Consider the following 17,669-nt stretch of genomic DNA (forward strand, 5'->3'; position numbering starts at 1 on the left):
GACAATTTTCTTATATATTTCGACTGCATCAGACCAATATGGCTACCTACCTGAATCTAATTCTCAAAACTGCTCAAAAAACTACCGTATTTTTCGCCCCATAGGACGCACTTTTTCCCCTCCAAAAATGAAGGGGAAATCTGGGTGCATCCTATGGGGCGAATGCAGGCTTCAGGAAGACATCCGCAGCCCTGCGGGAGGTCCCGCAGGGCTGTCTAGGCTGCGGATAGCAGCCTGCCGCTTGGCGCGAGGGGCGCCCTGAAGCAGAGCGCCTCTTGTGCCAGGCAGACATCCACAGCATTTTGGAGCCCTGCGGGAGTTCCCCGCAGGGCTCCCCACGCTGCGGATAGCAGCCTGCCGCTCGGCGCGAGGGGCACCCTGAAGCAGAGCGCCTCTTCAGTGGCGTAGCGTGGGTTGTCAGCACCCAGGGCAAGGCAAGTAATTTGCACCCCCTAACCCGGGGCAAGGCAAGTAATTTGCGCCCCCTAACCCGGGGCAAGGCAAGTAATTTGTGCCCCCTAACCCGGGGCAAGGCAAGTAATTTGCGCCCCCTAACCCCTAACCTGCCACCGCTGCCAGCTTCTTCTTGCTGCTGCCTGGGCTGGTCTGGTGTGGTTCTCTCCCGCGCTCAGCGCTGCGCTGGGCGGCCGCTGCACTGTCCCTCCCCCAGATAGTCCCTCGCTCTCTCTCCGCACCGCACGCCTGGCACCCACCCCCTCCACAGTGGGCGGCAACCCGGCGGCTCGGATCGGATTCGCACAGCCAGCACTGCAGTGAGAGAGTGAGTGAGCCAGGTAGGGGCAGAGAGCTGCGAGTGCGAGCGCCCCCCCAGATGTTGCGCCCGGTGCGGCCGGCCCCCCCTGCACCCCCCACGCTACGTCACTGCGCCTCTTGCGCCGGACAGACATCGGCCAGCCCCACAAGCTTGGGGGACAGCAAGGAGGCGCAGCGCCGCCATCCCACTGTTCCTCGACCTGGTTCGGTTTCCCCGACCTGGTTTTGGGGGGGAAATAAAGGAAAAAATTTTTTCCTTTATTTCCCCCCCAAAAAACTAGGTGCGTCCTATGGGACAGAGCATCCTATGGGACGAAAAATACGGTATTCTGAATGGATTTTGAGAGTCCAACATGCAAGGCTCAGAGAACTCCTAGAAGCATGCTGAATGGGGGGGGGGGACTATTATTATTCGTATTAGTATTAGCCCACCTTTTCCCCTGACCAGGACTCAAGGTGACTTAGAGCTAAAAATAAGAACAGAACAATTTCATTTTAAAAAACCCAAGCTAGTCACGGAGAACCATTTAGGTGGCCAAACACAAGTCTTATGCAAAATGAGTTCAGGAGGCCATCCCATTTTGTTTTGTCCATTTGTTGTTTATTTAAAAGGCACAGTGACCTGAACAATTCTATCTTTGATTATTGATTCTAAGATACATGCATTGCACAGTGGTACTGTCCATTTCAATGCACCGTTCAAATTAGGGCTCTGGTTTTACTTTGGTAAGCAGGTATATCATATCCCTGCTATGATATACACAAATGTAAAAATACACTAAATATAAACAACTGTCTCTGGTATCTAACAGGTCTTCAGGCCTCCAAGGTCCTGTGTCCAAATGTCCATAGCTGGTATCCTGTGTTGCTTGCAGAACTAGAACCAGAAAGAAAGAAAAAATAAAATAAATATATCTAGGGTGCATTTCAGGGATGGATACTTCCAGAAGCTAAAACAATAACTTTCATAATGGGAAAAAATGCAGAGCTCTATGCAGGAAAGAGAGGGAGTTCTTCTTCACCTATTACATAATTAACTTATGGAACCCACTGCCACAAGATGTGACATCACTGGCATAGAGGGCTTCAATACATTATTTGACAAATTCGTGCTAGCTAAATTGAGCCAGGGGTTGATGAATCCATCTCTTTCTGTGTCACTTTAACATGTGGAATGAACCATCAAGGCATACATAGAATCATGCCCCCTCCTTATGGAAGTAAAGGTAAAGGTAAAGGGACCCCTGATCACTAGGTCCAGTCGCAGACGACTCTGGGGTTGCAGCGCTCATCTCACTTTATTGGCCGAGGGAGCCGGCGTACAGCTTCTGGGTCATGTGGCCAGCATGACTAACCCGCTTCTGGCAAACCAGAGCAGCGCACGGAAACACTGTTTACCTTCCCGCCGGAGTGGTACCTATTTATCTACTTGCACTTTGACATGCTTTCAAACTGCTAGGTTGGCAGGAGCTGGGACAGAGCAATGGGACCTCGCCCCATCATGGGGATTCGAACCGCTGACCTTCTGATCGGCAAGTCCTAGGCTCTGTGGTTTAACCCACAGCACCACCCGCGTCCCATAAGACATACATGCTTAAATATAAAAGAATCTGCTTGCTGTATCTCCTCACAATCAAACCCAAAGACTGAAGTGTCAAGAACTGCTGAGATTTCCTTTGACCCAGCAATAGTTTAAATGATTTTAGTACAGCTGGATCATTTCCAGATAAGAAATCCTCATACCTTCTGTGAACGTTTCACTACAAAATGCTCCTATGCAAGTTTCACTTGGGAGCAGAGATGGATAGATTTGTCCATCCCTGTTTCTTTCTGTTTCTAATTTTTCCACCCTTAAGTGCTGTATTTTGCATGTTACTTTCACTGATATGTTCATTGTTAGATGCAGTTTCACAGATTTTTTTCACACATTATTTTTTGGAGAACTGCATTGCAAAATTTGGAGACGTGCAGATTTTAAAGGCTAGCTGCATTTCAGTTCATATAGGGCGAACTGGGCTGTGTGTGGTGATTTGAAGCTCTGACTTTGGGACTTCAAAGCACCCAATCACATTATTGTGGTGCCAGATGACTGACAGGTGGATAGCCTTGCCCAACCTGCAGAGCCAAAATAGGTTTCCCACCCCTGATCTACAATATCACAACTGTTTTACCACTTCTAGAATTCTTTACGTGATTTAGGGTTGGCACATAGAGAAAGCAGGGATATTATGTCTTTAAACAGGCAGAAATTTGACACATTAGCCTTTTTCTCGTATGGAAATAATTCTAGAAAAAGCTTCACCTGGTGGCACACTGTCTGTCTGATGTTTTATTACTTGGATGTGGCCACTGATTAGTTGGGGGTGGGGCAGGGCCGGATTTCGGTTTGATAAGGCCCTAAGCTTGCTGATCAGAAGGTCAGCAGTTCGAATCCCTGTGATGGGGTGAGCTCCCGTTGCTCGGTCCCTGCTCCTGCCAACCTAGCAGTTCGAAAGCATGTCAAAGTGCAAGTAGATAAATAGGTACCGCTCCGGCGGGAAGGTAAATGGAATTTCTGTGTGCTGCTCTGGTTCACCAGAAGTGGCTTAGTCATGTTGGCTGCATGACCTGGAAGCTGTCTGCGGTCAAACGCCGGCTCCCTCGGCCTATAGAGCGAGATGAGTGCGCAACCCCAGAGTCGTCCGCGACTGGACCTAACGGTCAGAGGACCCTTTACATTTACCTTTAATCTACTGATGGTAATGGGGCCCTTTATATGTCCAGCTGTCCTTTGTCAACAACAAATTGCTGCTGTTTTTTGTGTTGAATATATGCTATATGGTAATTTGTGGACCTAATAGGTATCTAAAGCCATTTTACTTGTTTTTTTATCTTATATTTTGAAAATATGCATCCAGTTTTTCCCCCTTTAAAATTTTTTTTGGGGGCCCCCAAGAGAGTGGGGCCCTAAGCTATAGCTTGTTTAGCTTATACAGTACGTAAATCCGGGACTGGGTGGGCGGGGGCAGGTAGCCCTTCACCCTGCTTGCAAAAGAGGACACAAATTTGCACAAGACGCAAAGAACACAAGAATTTTATGCAAGTCTGTGCCCTCTTTTGTAGGTAGAGTAGACAGCCAAATCCACACACTGTGGGCTGGACCCCTACATTCAATTGCTGTTGGCAATGGTACCCCTGATACCACGGGGTCCAATTTAGAGCATACCATAATAACTATCGCTGTACACTTTCAAGGTGCTGTGTTCACTGCTATTGGTGTTTGAGAGGGCATCCGGTGACAGAAATTGGTTACGGGCTTGACTGCTGAGCAGAAAGATGACACAGGGTTCCGATTCTTCCAGTTCAGCTTCTTCAAGAAAATATTGTAGTTGTCCATGTATTCTGATACCCAGGGGTTTCTGTATTGGGGGGAGGGAGGAGAGAGAAAGAGAGAGGGAGAGTCATGGCAGGATAAAATGGAGAATCCGGGGTGTGTGTGTGTGCCCTCTTAACTTTAGAAGCCATGTGGCTAAGTCAGATAACTTTGTAGCCTTCTGCTCAGTTGTACTGTCGCTCATGGAATCCCATTGCATGAAGAATATGGCTCCAGCACCAGTAACTTCTGGAAGTGGGCTATTTAATTTCTGCAGCCTTTTGGTGGAGTTTTAAGGCTAAATTGATGGACTAGTTCAGATGGATTCTGGCAACACAGTGCTGAGAATGCCTCTTTCAGAAATACAGTGTACGCCATGGGTAGGCAACATAGCTGTCAACGTTTTCCTTTTTTACAGGGAAATTCCCTGAAATTCCTCACAAGAAAACGGAAAAGTTGACAGCTATGGTAGGCAAACTAAGGCCCGGGGGCCGGATCTGGCCCAAATCGTCTTCTCAATCCGGCCCACGGACAGTCCAGGAATCAGTGTGATTTTTACATGAGTAGAATGTGTCCTTTTATTTAAAATGCATCTCTGGGTTATTTGTGGGGCATAGGAATTCGTTCATTTTTTCTTTTTTCAAAATATAGTCCAACCCCCCACAAGGTCTGAGGGACAGTGGACCAGCCCCCTGCTGAAAAAGTTTGTTGACCCCTGGTGTAAGCCCTTGTGGCTGCAATTATTTGAGTTTGGAAGGACAAATGCCCACCATTCATTATGCAGTGGTTTGAAGAATTTACTGCATTTTTAAGGACAGTGGTACCTCGGTTCTCGAACGTAATCCATTCCGGAAGACCGTTTGACTTCCTGAAGAAACCAGAGGCCTTTCTCTTGGGCATGGTCGGCCAATTGGTGTTAAAAAAGGATAGAACTTTCTTTATGTATGCCACAACAGCAGCAAGAATACTCATCGCAAAGTATTGGAGGATGCAAGATCTACCCACTTTGGAAGAATGGCAAACGAAGTTGATTGACTTTATGGGATTGGCAGAAATGACTGGCAGAATCCGTGACCAGGGAGAAGAGTCGGCAGAAGAAGAATGGAAGAAATTCAAGGACTATCTACAAAAATATTGCAATATTAATGAATGTTGAATGATGCAGGATTGAAATTAATTGGTTTCTAGCTGTAATGGTAATAAGATTATGAAAAAATGGTCCCTTTTTTCTTTGTATATAACCAAGAGTTTAAGTTACAATAATATAAGAAGATGGACAGAAAATAAGGGGTTTAATTGTAATGCTGGGAGATAAGGATTTGCTGGATAAACAATTCGAACTGGAATACAAGAAGGGGAGGTATGAGGAGGTCAGGGAAAGATGTGATTGAAAAATAAGCTTTGAACTTTATGTGTTTTTATTATTTTTTCTTTTTAATCTCTTTTTTTGTTGGTTGTATAAAATGGAAAATGCTAATAAATATCTTATATAAAAAAAAAGACCGTTTGACTTCCAAAATGTTCGAAAACCGAGGCCCAAAGGGCTGGCTGCAGGTTCTATTGAGAAAATTGAAAAACACACAGTGGAAGCTGTTTGACTTCTGAGGCACGTTTGAAAATGGAAGCATTTACTTCCAGGTTTTCGGCAAAACATTCGGCTTCCGAGACGCTCAAAAACCGAGGTACCACTGTACATCTTATAATTGTCCATCCCCTTTGGACACGCAGACCGCCAACAGAAGAGACCTTGCATTGAACGGATCCTGAGACCCGTAATGTAATGTATGAGTGTAAATGTTACTGTTCTGTTGCTTCCCTTAGTCCCCCCACCACCACCACACCAATAAAGTATTTGCAAAGACTCTTACTCAGTGTAGTAGCCATCATCAAAGACAAGATTGGAGAAATTCCTATTTGCGCTACAAAATCCACTTCGTAGTCTGGGCCAGGGTACGTAATCTCTTTGGTAAGTACTTGGTTCAGTCCTGGGATAAACTTCTATGAAAAGAGAGAATATTCAGCCACCAAATGGCGTTGGCACAGTTTGTATGTCTTCTGCTGTCTTTAAGAGTATTATACATCATCTTGTATTTCTTTGGGAATATTTACCAAAATATCCTCAAGCGGCTGTGTGTGTTTAATTTAACTGAACTGACCTGGCTGAAACACAGTAGATCCCACATGTGATTTCTTAATTTCACGAAGTTGCATTTGAGTAGCTCGCTGCGTTTCCAAGAGAAACTGTTGATAGTCGCTCCAATTCTGGCCCTGTTCTGGGCAGACGCAAGGAGACGGTACTTGATCTGGGGAAGGAGCAAGTCCACATTTGTAAGACAGGAACTGCAAAATTAGTTTTGTTTGTTTGTTTGTTTGTTTGTATTAAAGATTTTCTTGTTTTACAGAAGTATTTGTAAATGTCTCTCGTATTTTTTCCATGTAACATTTTTACAAATCAGTTTCATTTGTTGAGACATTGTGGGGGGGAGGGGGGAGGGAGGGAAGATGGGTGGGGGTGGGGTCGGGTGGCGATGTTCCTATTTTGCTTAATGTATGTAGGGTTTGGTGTCAGTGTTGCTCGTGTTGTTCATTTGTGTTTCTTTGGTGGTGAGAGAGGTTGGGGTTGGCCTAGGGTGTGGCTGTTCATTTGTGGTTGGCTGTGGTGGTCTTTGTTTTTGTGTGTGAGTGGGGTGGGTGGGTGTTTTGGGTCAGGTTAGCCATATTGATTTGTATGCTGTTGGTGGATTATTGTCGTTGTCTTGTTGGGCTGTGTATGTGATAAAGGGGAGCCGTACCCGGGTAAAGGCGTCCTCTTCTGTTTGTCCCCGTGTCAGTTTCAGTTTATTGGTTAGTTTTTCTAATAAGGCTGTTTCCCATACTATTTGGTACCATTGGTCCATGCTTACTCCTGACAGGTCTCTCCAGTGTCTGGTTATGGTGTTTCTGGCTGCTGAAAGTAGGCGGGTTATGAGTTCTTTGTGGTGTAAATGGGCATTGTTGTCTTGAAAGACACTGCAAAATTAGTTGTTCTTCACTCATGCCCCAAAGGCAGACTATATTGCCTGTTAGTCACCAAAGAATCAGTCATACTCAGAGGAAAGGTTTAGCTTCCCAGGAGGACTTCGTTTCTATGGACTCAGCTACCTTAGTCAAAAAACAACGCTTTGAATGCATTATAAACATGCAGCACCACATGACACCAGAGAGCAAACAATTTTTCTATGCAATTTCTACATAGGGTTTTTTTTCTCTCTCTTTTGTTACAGCAATTTAATTTCTGGCTTATTCATAGTATTTTTCCCCTGTGTAGATCCACCCTATATCTCACTTACCCTATCCTTCTTGCAAGAAACATATTTAAACTATGGAATTCGCTACTACAGTGGTACCTCTGGTTATGAACTTAATTCGTTCCGGAGGTCCGTTCTTAACCTGAAACTGTTCTTAACCTGAGGTACTACTTTAGCTAATGGGGCCTCCCACTGCCTCTGTGCCGGTGCCCGATTTCTGTTCTCATCCTGAGGCAAAGTTCTTAACCTGAGGTACTATTTCTGGGTTAGCGGAGCCTGTAACCCGAAGTGTTTGTAACCCAAGATACCACTGTATAAGATGCAGTCATGGCTACCAACTTGAACAGGTTGAAAACAGAATTACCGTATTTTTCGCTCTATAAGACGCACTTTCCCCCTCCTAAAAAGTAAGGGGAAATGTGTGTGTGTGTTATGGAGCGAATGCAGGCTGCGCAGCTATCGCTGAAGCCAGAACAGCGAAAGGGATCGCTGCGCAGCAATCCCTCTTGCTGTTCTGGCTTCAGGGATAGCCGCGCAAAGCCTCTTCAACAACATTTGATTCAGAATATTTTTTTTCCCTTGTTTTCCTCCTCTAAAAACTAGGTGCGTCTTATGGTCGGGTGCATCTTATAGAGCAAAAAATACGGTAGCCAAATTTATGGAGGCTATAAATGGTGAAATATATTGTGTTGACTTTTCCCCCACTTAACAATTAAAATTATTTTTTTAATTTAAAAAGGTTTTCCTTAAAAATATGAAGCGGTATAGAAATGAAATGAATAATATAATACATAATGATATTGCCTCCAGTATTACAGGTAGTCGCTGGAGATCATGAATGTGAGAATGCATGCTACAGTGCTCAGGTCATGCTTGCTGGCCACTGTGGGAACAGAATGCTGGTTTAGATGTGGCTTTGGCTGGATCTCACAGTGATCTCCTTAAGTTTTAAAGACTCACGCCGCAAAGAACTGCAGGACTCTTTACCTGGCGGAATACATGCATCTGCCTGCTGAGCTAGTCTCTCCGCCTCCATCTTCTGTACTGCGTTTTGCTTGGGAAGAAGGTGGCAAACCTGTGGATCTTCTTGGACCTGCTGAAATGGTGGTGGAGCCGCTTGGCTTGTGGTCAGCCTCCGGCCCAGGTCCATAGGATAAGGTGGTCGAACTTCTTGGCAGCCAGCTGCTTCAACGTATTTCACAGGTTCAGGCTCAACAGGTGTATGGAACTCCTTGGCCTTCAGCTGGGCTTCCAGTTTCAGCATCTGCACAAACAATTCACACAAGCTGTGGATCTGGCTGGGAAGATTCATTAGTAACTTCCTGCACACACAGTGCTCAGTGTCCACCATTTCTCTGATGAAAATAGGCATGCCCTATCCGACTGGGTTGCTCCAGCCACTCTGGGTGGCTTCCAACATATATAAAAACATAACAAAACATTTAAAAGCTTCCCTGTACAGTGGTACCTCGGTTTAGGAACTTAATCCATTCCCGAAGTCCGTTCTTCTTTTTTTTTATAAGATATTTATTAAAGTTTTAAAAGTTTATATAAAATAGAAAAAACAAAAAACAGAAACAGCAAAAATACATACAAAACACATACAACAACAAGTATAATTTCAATCCCTTATATTCATAAAACTTACTTTCCCGACCTCCTCATACCTCCCCTTTCTGTATTCCAATCTCTAATTAATTCAATTCAGCAAATCCTTCCCCTAATTTCTATATAATTTTTGACCTTTCTTTTCTTGATTACATAATCATTACAGCTTATAACCACTTAATTTCTGAATCAACATCGTTCTAACATTCAATAATTTTACAATGTTTCTTAAGATAGTCCTTAAATTTCTTCCAATCTTCTTCCGCCGTCTCTTTTCCCTGGTCTCGGATTCTGCCGGTCATTTCTGCCAGTCCCATATAATCTATAACCTTCATCTGCCATTCTTCCACGGTGGGTAGATCTTCTGTCTTCCAATACTTTGCGATGAGTATTCTTGCTGCTGTTCCGAAGTCCGTTCTTAAACCAAACCCATTCTTAAACCGAGGCGCTCTTTCCCTAACGAGGGCTCCTGCCAGCAGTGCCCTTCCACTATTCAGCTTCCGTTCATAGACTGAGGTAAAGTTTGCAAACCGGAACACTACTTCTGGTTTTGCGGAGTTCGTAAACTGAATAGTTCGTAAACAGGACTGTTCGTAAACCGAGGTACAGGGCTGCCTTCAGATACCTTCCAAAGGTTGTGTAGTTACATATCTCCTTGGCCCAGGGGTCACATACTCCATACCCTCCAACATTTCTCTGATGAAAATAGGGACGTCCTAAGGAGAAGTGGGGCGTTCTGGGATCAAATCAGAAAACGGTTGAGAAGAACGTTGCCTACCTGTGAGGCATCCATTGTCGGCACCTGGTAGTGATAGTCATCATAGTGTATGTAGTCCTTAGTGTATAAGGTGTTGTACATATCCTTGTTCACAGGGGGCTGAGCATTGGGGGAGAAAGGGGGAGAAAAGGATCGTTCAAATTATTACAGTTTCCATTGTTGGGTTGCTCACTAAAGCATCAGCAGAACGGCTTCGGCTGGGGAGGGCGGGATATAAATAAAATTTATTATTATTATTAAGTTCTTCCATGACACACAAATTTTCCCCCTTTCCCCTTTGCAAAGAGAGAATAGGAAGGAAGGTTTGCAAGGAAGGCAAACCACTGGGGTAAAAGAAGCCTTTTTCCACATGCCTAGACTGGTGTGGGAGGAGCAGCCATGGAGAAAAAGAGCAAGGCTTGTAACATTAGCAGCCATGTCAGTCCAAGTCTATAGAAAGGGAAATCCACATATTCCAAACCACTCGATTTCCCCAATTATTTTAAGCCAGGTAAGCTTGTGCTAAAGTTTCCTGAGACACAAGTGACGGATTTTGCATTTTTCCTATTTTCTGCTGTCTGCTTCTAAAGCAAGGGTGTCAAACAAATGGGGTCCCTAGTGTAAACAAACAGCATAAGATAACCGAGCCATTTCCCCCTTAGTATTCACCTATCCCACCTAATGTAGCATTGCATTATCCTACCTCCTATAATCAAAAGCGGGGGTTGATGTACAGGAGTGTGCAATGCAACAAGTGCATGAAAACAGCAATTTTGGCGAAATCTGGGGGGTGGGGTGGGGTGTCGTTTTTTGCACATGGGGGGAAAATGTGATTGAGCCTCCCCGCACCTTGGACCGTAGCTGTCAACATTTCCCTTTTTTAAAGGGAAATTCCCTTATTCCGAATAGGATTCCTCGCAAGAAAAGGGAAAAGTTGGCAGCTATGCCTTGGACATCTGCAGCACCATGGCGAATTGGGTAGAAACAACCCAGGAGAGTGATTCCCTGTTTTAAATATGCCTAGCAAGCGTTTTACCTTCAATCTCCCTAAAGTAGGTTTTGAAAATTTGGCCTGTTTTAGCATCACAGAATCATAGAGTTGGAAGGAATCACGCCCCACAATGCAGGAATATGCACCTGTCCCCTACAGAGATTGAACCTTCAACCTTGGGCACAAGGTCTAAAAACACCAATTTATGTCTTACCTTGGAAAGGGCAATTCTTTGCATTATGTCCGTCATGTTGCACTGGTTCTCTGGAAGAAAGAAAAACGGCAACGGAGCCATGAAGGGATTTCCGCCCCCTGTTGTATGACTTACCACAGTTCAAAATGTGCCTGGTGATGGTTTGCAGAACTTTGCTGATGTTGGAATGTGCGCTTTCTTTAGCCGCTGTCGGATTAGATGAGAGCTCTTGGCAGGGGCGTCTTAACCATAGAGGCTAGTGGCGTGGGGCGCCAGGACGCCAAGTGGCGTGAAGGGCACCAGGGAAGAGGTGGAGGCTGGACGTGGCACCTCCCGGAGGGGAGTGGTAGTGGTAAGAGTGGTGTCTACTAAGGTAAAGGTAAAGGACCCCTGGACGGTTAAGTCCAGTCAAAGGCGACTATGGGGTTGTGGCACTCATATTGCTTTCAGGCTGAGGGAGCCAGCATTTGTCCACAGACAGCTTTCCAGGTCATGTGGCCAGCAGGACTAAACCGCTTCTGGCGCAATGGAACAACTTATGGAAACCAGAGCACACGGGAACGCCGTTTACTTTCCTGCTGCAACGGTACCTATTTATCTACTTGCACTGGCGTGCTTTCAAACTGCTAGGTTGGCAGGAGCAGGGACTGAGCAACAGGAGCTCATTCTGGTGTGGGGATTTGAACCGCCAACCTTCTGATCAGCAAGCCCAAGAGGCTCAGTGGTTTAGACCACAGTGCCACCCGCGTCCCTTCTTGGTGTCTACTACCCCTAACTGAAAAGCCCTTTCAGAATTCCTCCTGGGCCTAACACTTGCACGTCTTCTATGGCCAGGTGAGCTTTGGCACCACAAAGAAGTTGACTATGGTAGAGCGTATGGCGATGGAGAGTCACCACCAGTGACTTCACACTATAGCTAAGAGGGCTTTGGGGACACTTCAGCACCTTGTTGCTAGCCAGCCCTCGCACCCTAAGGAAGCGAAAGAGCCGTTACCTCTGAGCTGGGGTCTTGACTGCTGCTGTTCTGGCATCGTGGTGTTATTGCTTGACCGGGCTTTGCTAGGCCAAGAGTATAAGGCTGGACTCTTTCTGGAGAGGCAGAAGAATGTTCACCCTTTATGAGGTATTGGAGCTCTTAGCATGTTCCAAAGCAATCTGATGCCACGGAAACAAAATGGCCCTGACTCTTTCCTCCTCCATGGTTCCTCAGGCCAGAAGAGACACCACCCAATGACAAAAGTCAAAAATTCTCCTCCTGGTAGCATTTGAAGGAATAGGCGAGATTTAGTTTTGAGAGAGTTCAGATTTAAACATGTGTTTGGTATGTTACACATGGTATGCTACAAAATACAGGTGAAACTCAGAAAATTAGAATATCGTGGAAAAGTTCATTTATTTCAGTAATTCAACTTAAAAGGTGAAACTAATATATGAGATAGACTCATGACATGCAAAGCGAGATATGTCAAGCCTACCACAAATTAACAATCTCAGAAAATTAGAATATTAAATCAAATCAGCAAAAAAAGGATTGCAAATAGAGCAATATTGGACCTCTGAGAAGTAGAAGCATGCACATGTACTCAGTGCTTGGTTTGGGCCCCTTTTGCATCAATTACTGCCTCAGTGCGGCGTGGCATGGATGTGATCAGCCTGTGGCACTGCTGAGGTGTTATGGAAGACCAGGATGCTTCAATAGCAGCTTCAGCTCTTCTGCATTGCTCGGTCTCATGTCTCTCATCTTTCTCTTGGCAATGCCCCATAGATTCCCTATGGGGTTCAGGTCAGGCGAGTTTGCTGGCCAATCAAGCACAGTAATCCCATGGGCGTTGAACCAGGTTTTGGTACTTTGGGCAGTGTGGGCAGGTGCCAAAGTCCTGCTGGAAAATGAAGTCAGCGTCCCCATAAAGCTCGTCTGTGGAAGGAAGCATGAAGTGCTCCAAAATCTCCTGGTAGACGGCTGCGTTGACCCTGGACTTAATGAAGCACAGTGGACCAACACCAGCTGATGACATGGCTCCCCAAATCAACACAGACTGTGGAAACTTCACATTGGCATTGTGTGCCTCCCCATTCTTCCTCCAGACTCTGGGTCCTTGGTTTCCAAATGAGATGCAAAAGCTACTTTCATCAGAAAAGAGATTTGGGGAGCCATGTCATCAGCTGGTGTTGGTCCACTGTGCTTCATTAAGTCCAGGGTCAATGAACTTTTCCACGATATTCAAATTTTCCGAGTTTCACCTGTACTTTTGGCATAGCCAAGGGAAGGGCCGGCCCAAGACGTTTTGGCACCTGAGGCAAACCACAAAATGGCGCCCCACCCTCCACCTGGGAAGAAGGGGTGAGTGAAGATCTCTGAGGGAAAAAGGAGACCAGCAGTGATTCCTATTCCCCAAGAGGTCACTGTAGAGGCAGCACTGGGGATGGCTGCCATGTATTCCTTGGAGATCAGATCTGCTGCCCCTGTGGATCCTACCACCTGAGGTGATCGCTTCACCTTGCCTCATGGGTGGGCCGGCCCTGGTTGAAGGCTTGCTATGCCTAATAAAAATTTGGGCTTTCCGCCTTTGATTTTGATTTTTTAAATTTTTTTTACTGCTTGGAACCCCCAAACAGTTCAAGCTTGTCATAGTAATAATTCCTTTACGGCTTTATCAGAAGCTCACGTTGGGTGGCATTCAGCTAAGTTTTACTCAGAGTAAACCCATAAAAATTAGGAACCAGGTGCGTTAATTTAAATGGGTCTCCTCTGAGTAACAGTTTTTCTGACTAATGCCTGGAGTGTATTAACTTTATCCTATACAATATATCCCATACAGTGGTACCTCAGGTTACATACGCTTCAGGTTACATACGCTTCAGGTTACACACTCCGCTAACCCAGAAATAGTGCTTCAGGTTAAGAACTTTGCTTCAGGATAAGAACAGAAATCGGGCTCTGGCGGTGCGGCAGCAGCAGGAGGCCCCATTAGCTAAAGTGGTGCTTCAGGTTAAGAACAGTTTTAGGTTAAGAACGGACCTCCGGAACGAATTAAGTACTTAACCCAAGGTACCACTGTACTTTCAATCTTTAATTTGTGGAAACTCCATGGTGTTTACTGGGAAGTAAATTTCACTGGTGCCGGCAGAACTTCCTCCCAAGTGAAAATTTAGCACTGCAGAACTTCGATGAATGACACTTTGCAGTGTTCTTTACTTAATATTACAGTTCCAACAACAAAGTAGTATTTTTCTGAAACCTGGGATCCTGCCGGCTGCCTAGGATTGCCCAAAACAACAGGAGAAAGATCTCAGCTCGCATTAAAGGGATTACAATCTACTTCCTTCCTAATCTGGCTAAGGCCCCTGATGGGAAACCCCCCAGGCCTGGGATTTAAGCGTTCGCTCAATTAATTAGGAACCAACCCCTGCCATAAACCAAAAACACCCTATAAGGAAGCAGGTTCTCTTCCTCTTGACCCCAAGAGTACTACTTAAATTCCCACGTCAACAAAACGGAATTTTCCTCCTTTCTTTGCAGAATTCCTTGAATACCAGTTGTTAAAATGGAAGATACGATAGGTGTTAGGCACTCCAACTGAAAACTCCTTCAGGCAACCACAGCTAGATGTTTGGTAGAGGAGCTGCAGGAAGGAGGCCATATAAGGTGCCATCCAACCATCTTAGGGACTCGACTCCAGATTTGTGTAGGATTTATTCCTTAGCCTTTTCTTCTGCTGAAGATGTTCCACAAGGCAGCAGAGGTTGGGGATAAGCGTTTTCCTTCTCCTAGATGACTTACCTTCTCAGATTGACAAGTCCCATCTGTCCCTCACTTCCCTCTACAGCACATGCAGAAACCAATACATACAAACATACACATTTCAGATAACATAACAATTTATCAAAAACATATCATCCTCATCCCCCCCTATTTTTCCCTCTCCCCTCCCCAAACCGGAAACCCACCCTCCCACCCCGCAGACTTCCCTCAGCTCCTCTCTTTGGTTTCTCAGCACATGTTAATCTCTGCATATTATAAAATTGTAAAGATCCTTAATTTATCTATCTATATGTTACCAATAATAAGTTTGTGTATGTTTATTCAAAACCTGCCAAGGAGTCCAATTCAGTTTGTTGTTTCTTCAAGTATTTTGTAAAAGGTTCCCATTCTTCTTTAAAGTCACAGTTGTCCTTATCATGCAGTTTGTGTGTCAATTCCGCCAATTCTGCATAGTCCATTAGTTTCTCTTGCCACGGTTCTTTGGTCGGGATTTCTTCGTTCTTCCATCCTTGTGCATTGTCGCATACATGAAAATGTTCTTCAATTTCCTTGGTGGGTCTCATTCAAATTGGCTTAAGTTACCCATTTCTGTGTAGAGCTGAACATCAAACAAAGTTGGGGGGCATACAGCCCACTAGGTACAACAAATACATAAATGCACAAAAGCTGTTGTTGTTTTGTCATCGTTATTATTTTAATAAGCATGACCCGCCCTTCGTGTTAAGGTCCTAGTGTGGGTTACAACCATCTAAAATACATCAATAAAACAGTTTCCAAAGCTTACAACAGAAGGGGAAACGCAACCAAAAAGTAGGGTTGGTCCACAAAAATGTTCATCGCAGTTGTCATTGGCAAGGGTGAAGAGGTATATCATCATCTGCTAAAAACTGTACAGTGGTACCTCGGGTTACAGACGCTTCAGGTTACAGACGCTTCAGGTTACAGACTCCGCTAACCCAGAAATAGTGCTTCAGGTTAAGAACTTTGCTTCAGGATGAGAACAGAAATCATGTGGTGGCAGCGCGGCAGCAGTGGGAGGCCCCATTAGCTAAAGTGGTACCTCAGGTTAAGAACAGTTTCAGGTTAAGAACGGACCTCCAGAACGAATAAAGTTCTTAACCCGAGGTACCATTGTATAATGAAGATGAACCTCTTTGGAGAGGGACTTCCACAGCTTAGGAACTGCCTTCTCCTGGGCCACCGCCACCCAGAGCTTCTGAGGATGGCAGAATTCGCAAGAGGGTCCGTTTTGCCCATCTTAACACCTGATAGGGACTGTTGGCAGGAGGCAGTCTTTCAGACTGCTGCCTTCAGACAGCCCATATCTGCTGATGAAGAAGAAAGGCAATAGCTCAATGTTGAGTTAGAAGTACCAAAGTCTGTTTGTTCTTCACCCTTTGCATTTATGGAGTATCAGAACAATGGAAAGCACAGAGAGGTTTCCTGAACAAACTGGGTAGAATCCTGCCCGCATATTTTCCCTTATCTCTGTGAGCAAAAGGGCTGGAGGTTGAGTAATAATTATATATTACTCATCTCTCTCAAAATTGTTCCGAGTCCTTCAGTTTTTGACATATTTTTTCCCCAGCCTGTAGATTTTTAAATGTCACGCACACATACAAACATCTGGAGGTTGAAATAAAGAAGCCCAAATTGAAAATCTGGGAAAGGACCTGGGATATTTTTTGAAGAGCCTTCGTCTGCAGGCTGTTCCATGGCTACGGCTCAAGTAACTTTGCCCAGGCATCTCTCCTTCCATACTTTTTTAAAAACTGCTTTTACTGCTGCTTCAGTTGCTGCAGTAGTAAAAATGAGGACAAATATATTGCTTTTTGAGACTGAAGACAACTCGAAGACATTAGAGGTGTTAAAAACCTCCACCACCTTTTGGTAAACAAATTTCCATCCAGATGGAAATAATAGCTTGTTATCCTAATGGCTTTTTAAAAATGCTGAAAGCTAAAAAAGAGAGCAAGCAATACCCCGATTCTGAGCAATAAGACCATACAACACACGTAATCTGTGGAGCGATCTCTACTTGTGTTAACAGGGCACCCAGGGAGAAGAATTTGAGAAGAGAAAATCTGTTTAAGTGTTGACAGATTATTTGGGCAGTACGAGGTCAAACCCCGATTACGATTTAATAACAGAAACTCTTAGGGATGCGCTCAATGTGATGGCTTGTGTCCTCCCCCCCCCCTTACTGGCAAATGTATGTGTTGTATTTATTTCTTAGTTTCAAGGGGTTAGCATGAGCATTGCTGAGCTGAGCTGATGGATTCTGAGCGCTCTTAGTTAAAGCCTTGCTGGCTTGAGGGCCTTTTCACACCTTCGCCCAGTATGCAACATAAACCATGGCTTGCCATGAACAAGCGATATGTTGGTGCTAAGAAGTAAGAATGCTGAACCGCTCCTGTTTTTCTCCTCGCTTTGTCAGGCCGGAAGCAGCAAACCACGGTTGTGGTCTACCATGTTTAATTGTCTTTTACGACCGCTGGGTGGTGACCCCACTGTGCGCAGTAATCCAGTCAGGGAAAAAGGCAGGCAGACTATGTTTAGGGCACCTTTCCTAGCCCCTCCCCCTTTTCAGGGTGAGCAGGTAAAGGTAAAGGGACCCCTGACCATTAGGTCCAGTCGTGGCCGACTCTGGGGTTGCGGCGCTCATCTCGCTTTACTGGCCGAGGGAGCCGGCGTACAGCTCCCGGGTCATGTGGCCAGCATGACTAAGCCGCTTCTGGCGAACCAGAGCAGTGCACGGAAACGCCGTCTACCTTCCTGCCGGAGTGGTACCTATTTATCTACTTGCACTTTGACGTGCTTTTGAACTGCTAGGTTGGCAGGAGCAGGGACCGAGCAACGGGAGCTCACCCTGTCGTGGGGATTCGAACCACGGCCTTCTGATGAGCAAGTCCTAGGCTCTGTGGTTTAACCCACAGTGGGGTGA

At 45.3% G+C, this 17,669-nt stretch overlaps 1 protein-coding gene across 1 annotated transcript; it reads right to left on the reverse strand.

The window, feature by feature from the left end:
• Positions 1-1,353: 1,353 nt before the first annotated feature.
• On the reverse strand, positions 1,354-12,067 carry LOC310747998 (uncharacterized protein). The gene is made up of 8 exons (XM_083583500.1): positions 11,957-12,067; positions 10,984-11,033; positions 9,800-9,898; positions 8,401-8,677; positions 6,283-6,429; positions 5,995-6,124; positions 3,980-4,172; positions 1,354-1,651 (listed from the first exon to the last, which is right to left on the reverse strand). The coding sequence occupies exons 1-7, from the start codon at positions 11,991-11,993 to the stop codon at positions 4,004-4,006; spliced, it is 909 nt and encodes a 302-aa protein (XP_083439626.1). The 5' UTR covers positions 11,994-12,067; the 3' UTR covers positions 1,354-1,651; positions 3,980-4,003.
• Positions 12,068-17,669: the final 5,602 nt, after the last annotated feature.

The sequence above is a fragment of the Podarcis filfolensis genome (genome assembly GCF_964270895.1).
Source record: "Podarcis filfolensis genome assembly, chromosome: 13".
Lineage (NCBI taxonomy): Eukaryota > Metazoa > Chordata > Lepidosauria > Squamata > Lacertidae > Podarcis > Podarcis filfolensis.

What these genes read in the sequence shown, in the direction of transcription:
- LOC310747998 (XM_083583500.1), bottom strand. Translation starts at nt 11,993, where the DNA reads ATGCCAGAACAGCAGCAGTCAAGACCCCAGCTCAGAG. An exon ending in CGACAATGGATGCCTCACAG is followed by an intron (nt 8,678 to 9,799) that starts GTAGGCAACGTT and finishes TTGTTTGTGCAG; the next exon opens with ATGCTGAAACTGGAAGCCCA. An exon ending in GATGATGGCTACTACACTGA is followed by an intron (nt 4,173 to 5,994) that starts GTAAGAGTCTTT and finishes CCCCCAATACAG; the next exon opens with AAACCCCTGGGTATCAGAAT.